The sequence below is a fragment of the Penaeus chinensis genome, chromosome 18 (genome assembly GCF_019202785.1).
Source record: "Penaeus chinensis breed Huanghai No. 1 chromosome 18, ASM1920278v2, whole genome shotgun sequence".
In the NCBI taxonomy this organism is placed as follows: Eukaryota; Metazoa; Arthropoda; class Malacostraca; order Decapoda; family Penaeidae; genus Penaeus; species Penaeus chinensis.
This window is the reverse complement of record NC_061836.1, coordinates 31,971,460-31,981,459: the sequence shown is the minus strand read 5'-3', so window position 1 is coordinate 31,981,459 and position 10,000 is coordinate 31,971,460. Positions and strand designations below refer to the sequence as shown.

Below are 10,000 nucleotides of genomic sequence, written 5' to 3'. Positions count from 1 at the left end.
CATTTTTACAACCTGAACAACAAGAAGTGTTCATGATCACATGTTCAAAACATCAAGCTACACTCTGAATTCCATAATACTGAAGCCATAAGTTTTCAAAATTATAAAAGTATATCTAATGCTACTAATAACAATACTGTTATTTATATTAATATGTAAAATATGATGGAAAAATAATCAGGTGAGACAGGTTGGACTAGTAATTGACTTGTTGGTGACTAAGCACTTGTGGAACCAAGTGTATAAACAATATTTATAAATTAAAATCACTGTGGACATGACATGTACGCCATGCCACCTAGACATTACAGGGTCAGGGGACTAGCCTGTGGAGAGGGGGGGGGGGGGGGGGGGCAAATTTGATCACTTATCAAAAAATAAAACTTGACTTACAGATTTTCTTGTTTATTGGACATTGTATATGCAGACACTGTCTAAAATAACAATGGTAACAAACGAAATATGGTAATTATGAAACATAGATGAGGGAGGGGAAGCAAAAAATATTCAATGATAAAAAACAAAAAAACAAAAAAAAATCAGACAAATGTTAAACTCATGTTCTGTCAACACAATCTCATTTCTCTGAGTTCAACATAATTTCCTTTTCATTCTCTGGATTTCTGCTCCAAAAATGCATCAGCATGGTTAAATATTACCAAATCACCTTTTAAAAAAATATTTTGACTTTATATTATCGGCAAGAATTAGATAGTCAGGAAGTCTCTTTCAGCCATCTTTTGTCTTCTCTTCCAGCCACACAGGGATATATGGAAGAATTTCAATTTCATAGATAAAATTTAAGAATTTGACTGAAAGAAGAAAAACAAGATCACAGACCTAATAAGAAATATCCACAAAATTACATACCTCTTAAACCATCCACAAAATAATTTAGGCTCTGATCTGTCCTATTCAAAATGTGAGTATTTAACTTATCAGGCCTAGCACTGCATAAACCTATCCAGATAGCTAAAAAAATCAATATACAATGGCTAGCCATAAGCCAAGACATTGGTCTGATTGGCATATAAACAATGACATTATCTATTTCAAGAACAACAGGTACTGACAACTTATAGTTTATCCCTTCACATTCTATTTCACAACTCAGTTTGTAAAATTGAACCCAATGACAATGGGAGCCCCAGTGCCATACCACACAATGCGTCAGGATGCATGCAGAGTCTGCTGCTCGAGGAAAAAAATCTGAATTACAGAATACATGCAATTACTTCTCTTTATGCTTTAGGCTGTGACAAAAACTATTATTGAGGTCTGAAAAGGGATTAAGCCTACTTTTGAGGAGCTATTCCTGTCCATTGTGCACAATATTTGAGGAGGCTCAAGAACACATGACATGAAGACATCATCCCAGTAGGAGGGACAGTCTATCATGATATGATAGAACATCATCCTAGTGTAATTAGAATAACCCAAAGGCCCTGGGAAAATGTTGTGTTCACTGTAGTATTGTCTTGTGAAATGTCCCTGCAAGGGCTTAGCTACAGAGTCAATTAGCAGACCTCGTGACCACACCTGATTTCACCTTTCCTTGATTTTGCAGGAACAACGCTTTTTCTACTAATGCTATCAATATTGATGGAGTTATTTTTATTATAGACTTTATAATTATGATAGTGACATTACTAACAGTAATATTAGATACCAGATACTAATGCTATCAATATTGATGGAGTTATTTATATTATAGACTTTATAACTATGACAGTGACATTACTAACAGCAATATTAGATGCCAGAAAATATTTTTGAAAACCAAGGAAATGGTTAACAGGTGAGAAAGGTAGTACTCATAATTGGCTCTTTGGTGACTTGGAGGAGGAAGAGGAAGAGGAAGAGGAAGAGGAAGAAGAAGAGGGAGAGGGAGAGGAGAGGAGAGGAGAGGAGAGGAGAGGAGAGGAGAGGAGAGGAGAGGAGAGGAGAGGAGAGGAGAGGAGAGGAGAGGAGAGGAGAGGAGAGGAGAGGAGAGGAGAGGAGAGGAGAGGAGAGGAGAGGAGAGGAGAGGAGAGGAGAGAGAGGAGAGAAGAGAAGAGAAGAGAAGAGAAGAGAAGAGAAGAAAAGAAAAGAAAAGAAAAGAAAAGAAAAGAAAAGAAAAGAAAAAAAAAGAAAAGAAAAATAAAGAAAAGAAAAGAAAAGAAAAGAAAAGAAAAGAAAAGAAAAGAAAAGAAAAGAAAAGAAAAGAAAAGAAAAGAAAAGAAAAGAAAAGAAAAGAAAAGAAAAGAAAAATAAAAGAAAAGAAAAATAAAGAAAAGAAAAATAAAGAAAAGAAAAGAAAAGAAAAGAAAAGAAAAGAAAAGAAAAGAAAAGAAAAGAAAAGAAAAGAAAAGAAAAGAAAAGAAAAGAAAAGGAGGAGGAGGAGGAGGAGGAGGAGGAGGAGGAGGAGGAGGAGGAGGAGGAGGAGGAGGAGGAGGAGGAGGAGGAGGAGGAGGAGGAGGAGGAGGGGGAAGGGGAAGGGGAAGGGGAAGGGGAAGGGGAAGGGGAAGAGGAAGGGAAAGGGGAAGAGGAAGAGGAAGGGGAAGAGGAAGGGGAAGAGGAAGGGGAAGAGGAAGGGGAAGCTAGAAGGGGAAGGGGAAGGGAGAGGGGAAGAAGAAGAGAAGAGGAGGAGAAAGAAAAAGAAAAAGAAAAAGAAAAAGAAAAAGAAAAAGAAAAAGAAAAAGAAAAAGAAAAAGAAAAAGAAAAAGAAAAAGAAAAAGAAAAAGAAAAAGAAAAAGAAAAAGAAAAAGAAAAAGAAAAAGAAAAAGAAAAAGAAAAAGAAAAAGAACAAGAACAAGAATAAGAACAAGAATAACAACAAAAGAATAAGAATAGTAAGAAAATTAAGAAGTAAGAAAAGGAAGGTATAAACAGAAGTGTAAGAATAGTAAGAAAAGTAAGAAAAGTCAGAAAGGTATAAAAAGAATTGTAAGAGAAGGGAGAGGGGAAAGTGGGGGGGGGGGGGGAGTTCAGAAAGAGGAGGCGGAAGTGGATAAAGAAAAAGAGAGAAAGGATAGTAACCAGTCATATATGGTGCAATATATACATAAACATTACCTATGCAAATATAAAGAAATTTATTTTAGTTGGAGGAGCTCATGACAAACTCTCCCTTTCGCAAATGACCTGAAGTCCTAATACTTCTACATTCCCCTAAATTCAAGTCATTATCTGCATACGCAACAGTTTGACGAAACTTTAGACGGGATAAATCATGTTTATTTATTTTAAAAATTCATATGATTCCGCTGATGTCTTTCGTATCCGTTCTGTGACTCCCACAGAAAGGAGAGGCAAAATTAAGAATCCAATCTAAACGAAAATAAACCGTAATAGTAAGATTATTAATATCTTTCTCCAAAACATTTGCATTACGAGTGACTGACGGCCGACTTCATAAACATTTCAAATATTCTAAGCAATCGTCTTCACCCATATATATCATACATGGATGAGGGCACATGTAACAGACTTTTCAACGGAATAAAGAGTGTCGGCCAGCTACAGCTCTAACGTGCTTTTTTCACCTGTGTTTTTCAGATCTGTAACCTCCTCCGCTTTCCCGCTAAAGAATATTGTTTACGATTTTACAAATACGAGGGACCCCGCGGCTAACGAAGGAGCGTTTATGTAATGCTTATGTAATTCTCTTTCTTTAGCTCTATAAATTGTATTTTTACTATATATATATATAAATATTTTTACATATTTATATTCACATATACATAAAGGTATTCTGAGTAATCATCTAAAGTATTTTCAATGAGATTTGATTTGAGAGAAGAGCAAATATGGCGGAGCGTTTTGGAATGAAAAACTAATATAGGGAATTACATTTTTTCGTAGATATAAGAAAAAAAGTTACTGCCGATAACTCGATTGTTGGTTATGTCACGCTTTGGCCTTAAATCCTGACTTTGTCTTTGTACAATTTTGTATTTTTTTTTTTTTTTGTAATTCTACATAGACTCCTGCATGTTGCACAAACTCTGCGTGGAAAAATAAAAGGTGCTATGTATGGATATTTTTCCATGACTAACCACCTGCTTTTAATAATAAAAAGCGTAACTAGCACCTCTAGCGTTGGATTTTGCCATTGTCATATATATATATATATATATATATATATATATATATATTTATCTCTGAGACAATTTCACTTCCAGTCACTTTTTTGATACAGCGCATACCTGGGTCCCATCCCGCATTTTATACACAGATTGAAACTGACTAATCCCACTCTTATTAAACAGTTTTTTTGTTTCCATTTCGAATATAAATCTCAACTCCGATGTCTTCTCTATACTCAGAGATTCCATTGCCCTGCCAAGTCCGGTATTTTCAGTAAGGCCCAGTAATGTCCCAGTTTCCTAGGTTGTCAGTCCCTGCTTACTGTTCCAAGGGTTACCAGTTTAACTCTTTAATGTCTTTTTTCTTTTTTGCACTTCCTTCTTCTTCCCCTATTTTACGTACGGCATTTCTAAACCTTTCGAGACCATAGTCCTTCTCCTTCTTTCACCAAAACGCTGGTCTTGATTTTTCTCCAAAGACACATTAATTATCAGATCCGAGTGTCAGGCAGGATCAAGGTGGACTTCCTTTTTGTCTTTGTGGATACGTTCTTCGGCCTGCTTTATCTTCTAAGGGTATTAAGTCTGCTTTTCGCGAGAAGATATTGTCGATTTCAAATATGCCTGGCAGACGGAAGTAGCAATGCCTTGGTAACATCTTGCAGAGCGTCATTTCTGATTTCATTCAGAGGTTACTGGGATAACACATATTCCTCCTGCCTTCTATTGGGCAACATGAAAACATTTTCCACGCGTTTTACGCCTTGACTGGCCAAACATATGTGCATTATCCGATCAGTAATTAACGATTTTGCGTCCAGTGCTGCGTACCCTGTTTAAATTTCATTCATAATTTTTGCATTCAAAAGACCGAAATAGCAGGTATGTGTGTATGTGTGTGTGTGTGTGTGTGTGTGTATGTGTGTGTGTGTGTGTGTGTGTGTGTGTGTGTGTGTGTGTGTGTGTGTGTGTGTGTGTGTGTGTGTGTGTGTGTGTGAACTCATGTTTACAATAAAATCACCAGCTACCCCTTGCTTGAAAAGAATAGCCGGTTAGGAAACATTACTTCCTGGAAAGTTGAATTTCTTGTACCGACGCAAAAGTTACGGAACCAACGACCATTGGAAACCGTGGTAGGTGCCAAAGAAACATATCCGCTGCCAGACTTTCCAAATTCTCCGGTTGCAGTAAACAAAAGTTTGAATTCCCAATAAGTTCTAAAAGCTGTGAGTCATGGGGGGACTGACAGGGTGTGTCCAGGAAAACTTATTTCATAACTTTATCATCTGCACTCAACTTTTTCAGTCCCTTCATGTACTCGCTACTTGATACAGATTAGTTATCGCTATGCTGATTTCGTGCAAATATTTAGTAAGAAATATATATACATAACTGACGAAATTCTACCGGAAAGCTCAAGAAAGTATGCCAAAAAAAAGGGAATTGAAAATGGTCATTAGAACCGCTATGTTCAAAAAAGAGGATCACTTGAAATGCGAGATGCTGACACTTTCAGAATGTAGGTCTACTTTGATTTTATTGTGTTACTGCCTATGTTCACGTAATTCTCTTTATGTTTGTACAGTTACCCGTAAATATAGTTCGTCTGTATGCCCATTTGTATTTATATACGTCTGTATCTATACAATCTCGGTTTACCCGGATCTAAAGAGGCATGTAAGTGGTTATTTTTAGGGACGTCATTTACGTTCCGTTGACTTTTTTCATTCACGTGGCAGAGGGTTTGTATTGCTGCCCGAGCGCCTATGATGCTGAACGTAGTAGGACCAGGGCACCGCGCCAACTCGCTCAAATATCGCTTACCATTGATCTATGTGAGATCCTTTATATACGTCCATATTGGCATGGAAATCAATACTGAACGAACTTTGCTTTTAATTCACAGAAGTTAATCTCGCATGTAAAGCGGGATGACGACCAATGCGGGTCACAGAGGATGGGTTCAGCCAGAGGGCCTCGGAACGGCACCTTGGGGACCAGCAGACCAAGGTGTCGCCGGTAGTTTGGCGTGAGCCGCCGCGGCACCAACCTGACGCTTTTGCTCTCCCGCCCGCCGTCTGACACGCTGCTGCTTCACTTTAAGAGGAAACTGTCAACAGTTTTTGTGACCTTCCACCTCTGAACTGTTGTGCGGACATAATCGGCTTTTCGTGTGACCACCAAAAGCGTGTGGTCATTGTTAATTTTCCATCATGAAGGAACAGCCCACGTGTGCCGCCGGCACTGACCTTAATGATCCTGAAGCACCCATTGCATCCACAGCTGCAAAAAAAGTAAGTAATTACCTCCAAACTACCTTCGATTAACAATTACGTCATTACGTGATTTATCTTGGAAGCCACGTGAGGCGGCATTCTTTTATACTGTTTCTAAAACGAATATTCGAAGCGCTGCGTTATTCGTTTTCAGTCTAAGGTCTGCAGTGTTTAGGGTTTTTATAAAACTTATTGCTCCAAAGTTCAGACTATATTCTAGAAGCTGACCCTTACAATAATGTTTATTAGAATGACATCAACATATAACGAATAACACAACAATCATATCGCTGCCATCAATGATAGATGGAAAGAAAATACGGAAGTTGCAAATACGGAAATGGAACATTGCAATACGGGCCTACAGGTCATTCAGCAACATTTTAACGATTGGTTGATATACCATGAGTTCTCTGAGCAGAATTTGAAAGTATCCATTTCTCTCATTTCTGCTCTTACGATAAGCAGGATTCAATAAAAAACAACAACAACTGTAATTTATTTTTCTGCATAGGTCTCGTTTCTCTCTCTCTCTAACTCTCTCTCTCTCTCTCTCTCTCTCTCTCTCTCTCTCTCTCTCTCTCTCTCTCTCTCTCTCTCTCTCTCTCTCTCTCTCTCTTTCCCGCTCTCTCTCTCTTCCCTCTCTCTCTCTCTCTCTCTCTCTCTCTCTCTCTCTCTCTCTCTCTCTCTCTCTCTCTCTCTCTCTCTCTCTCTCTCTCTCTCTCAACAATAATAATGCTTCGCTCTCTTTTAACACCGAAATATACACTTCAGATCGTTCTTAGGAATGGTAAAAAGCTAGTTTAATCAAATATGACATCAAAATTACTCCATTAGTTCATCAGAATTTCTTTCCAAGCATCATTTCCAGCCGTGTAGATTATTTCATGATAGAAAAATAAATGGCATTACCATTAAGGAATTCATTAAGGAATTCAAAATAGAGATTATATGGTTTTCATTCTTAGGATCTGTTCAATGTCGGAACTCAGTCGCCAATAGACTGAGGGAACGCGCGGCTTTGTGTGCATGGCAGTCAGATGCAGTGATTTTATAAAGACTTTTCATCTCAACACTTTTAGGTTGTCATGGCGGATCTGAAAGTGACAGATTTAAACTTCCAAATAATACCAGAAATTTGCCACATCGCGGTGAAATTCATTCATCAGTCCTTTTACAAGAAAATTTATGTTGAATGTGCCAATGTGAAAAATACTATTTCTGCATTTCACGTAAATGGCTTTTTCACAAGGATTCATGGCGGTGTATGTGTTACATATACACATACATATAGTATATATGTGTGTATCACTGCCTTTATGTGATAAAAGCCTTCCTAAATAGGGACGTAATGCGTACCCTTATATATATATATATATATATATATATATATATATATATATATATATGTGTGTGTGTGTGTGTGTGTGTGTGTGTGTGTGTGTGTGTGTGTGTGTGTGAGAGAGAGAATTCTAACGTTGGAGATCATGTCTTCGAAACCAGCGTCGCCACATGTTTGTATACTGTTGTTTTCCTTCGTTAAGATAAACAAAGTAAATGAAGACCGCCAGTGGTTCTGCCCCACGTGGCGCACATTTCCACACATGACCCGTGTTTTTTTGCTTTTCTCATACAGCGCCACACATCCCACTGAAATCTGGCTGGCATGTAGGACAGTTCTCATTCCAGTTACTGTTCTCGTGTTTGTTTGAAGCACTGTTGTCCCCAAAATAGCTGATTGTTACATGCCGGAGAACGCTTGACTTTCCGAGCATCTATTGGCTGCAGGAGTAACCTGGCCTTAGATAATTCATCCTACAGAATTAACACTTTTTCTTTAATAGATTTTCGTATCGGATCTGTGAAAGAGTCGTGGATACACATCGTCTTTTTAAAATTCTGCAATAGTCGTGTATAAATATGAATTGTAATTTTATAAACTTCAAACGCAAGATTTCAAAATAATAGTAATACAGTTGGAACACATATTGAAAACATCTTTTCCGTATCCCCAATGTTCACTCTCATTCAGATAAACAATAAATTCGATTCAAAACACACGTACCCACACTTTTTTCACCCTAAATGTCGATCGGAATTATCATTTCAGTGAGCTCCAAACACAAACTTGTCAGTGTTCATAAAGAGGCCCGTTTTCTGTCATTTGGGTACAGAAAATGTAGGGCTAACGGAGACGAGAATAATTGCGCTTTCCCTCGTGAATTCGCTCTTCTTGCGTTCGCGGTCCATTTTATCGCTTGGCGCTGGCTATTGTGCATTCGGGGACCGGGAATGCAGGAATACATCTTTAAATGTAAATGTGTATGTATGCACACCCACACACGTGCGTGTGTGAGTGTTCATAAATGTGTGTGTGTGTGTGTGTGTGTGTGTGTGTGTGTGTGTGTGTGTGTGTGTGTTTGAATAAATATATATATATATAGATAGATAGATAGATAGATACGTATATATATTTATAGTTATATATATATGTTTTATATAGATATATATAATATACATATAATATATATAAATATATATATATATATATATAAATATATATATATGTATATATATATACATTATGCATATATATTATACATATACATATAAATGTATACATGTATATACACACACACACACACACACACACATATATATATATATATATATATATATACACACACACACACATCATGTGTGAGTATGTATATGTATATATGTATATTTGTATATATATATATATATATATATTTATATATAAACACACGATGTGTGACTTATTATATACACATATATCTATACATTATGTATATATATTATATATATACATATGTATCAATAATGAACACACAGATACACATAGTGTTATGCATGCATACATATATTTTTCTTTCCTTCTTTCTTTTAAGTTCACCACACATATTTATTTGTTTTCACCTGCTTCTTTCTTTACCGACCATTTGGATGGCTCTATTTATTTTCTATTTGTGCTCCTGTGCCATTCCATAAACAGAGTAATTGGACGAAATGCACATAGTTATTGGAAAAATGTTTTTTTTTCTCTTTGTTCCTGCTTGAACTTACAGGCACGCCTCCTCAGGGAAGGGCTTCTTCCAAATGATAAAACAATTCTTATATTTTTAAATAATGTTTGATAAGCAACACACACATACACACACACACACACACACACACACACACACACACACACACACACACACACACACACACACATATATATATATATATATATGTGTATGTATAAATATATATATATATATGTGTGTGTGTGTGTGTATGTGTATGTATAAATAAATATATATATGTATGTATGTATGTGTATGTATAAATATATATATATACATATGTGTGTGTGTGTGTGTGTGTGTGTGTGTGTGTAAGCACATCTAGATTTCATGTAAAGAGTTTTCTCCTTTTATGTCATTTGGCCTTCAGTCTTTTGACAGTACTGACTGGCAGATATTATGAGACTATCTTCCCTAGCTTGACAAAATTTCACCGTTTCAGGGGACAGAGTACATGGGTTATGTGATGGCGGGAATGTGCGGTGGAGGTTTTGGCGCGTAATTTCCTCCTATGGGGATAACGGACTCTTTGATTTTAGATTTTTACTTAAAATACGCTAGGAGCCGA

At 36.8% G+C, this 10,000-nt stretch overlaps 2 protein-coding genes across 2 annotated transcripts in view; one reads left to right on the top strand and one right to left on the bottom strand.

The window, feature by feature from the left end:
* Nucleotides 1-3,574, bottom strand: part of LOC125034591 (E3 ubiquitin-protein ligase RFWD3-like) — an 11,836-nt gene extending 8,262 nt beyond the window's left edge. Inside the window, exon 1 of the mRNA XM_047626492.1 lies at nt 3,525-3,574. The gene's annotated coding sequence lies outside the window, so the exon portion shown is untranslated. The remainder of the gene's footprint in view (nt 1-3,524) is intronic.
* A 2,471-nt stretch (nt 3,575-6,045) lies between these two features.
* Nucleotides 6,046-10,000, top strand: part of LOC125034507 (sodium- and chloride-dependent glycine transporter 1-like) — a 63,992-nt gene continuing 60,037 nt past the window's right edge. The window contains exon 1 of the mRNA XM_047626336.1: nt 6,046-6,361. Coding sequence (XP_047482292.1) covers nt 6,281-6,361 — 81 coding nt within the window. The 5' untranslated portion in view covers nt 6,046-6,280. The remainder of the gene's footprint in view (nt 6,362-10,000) is intronic.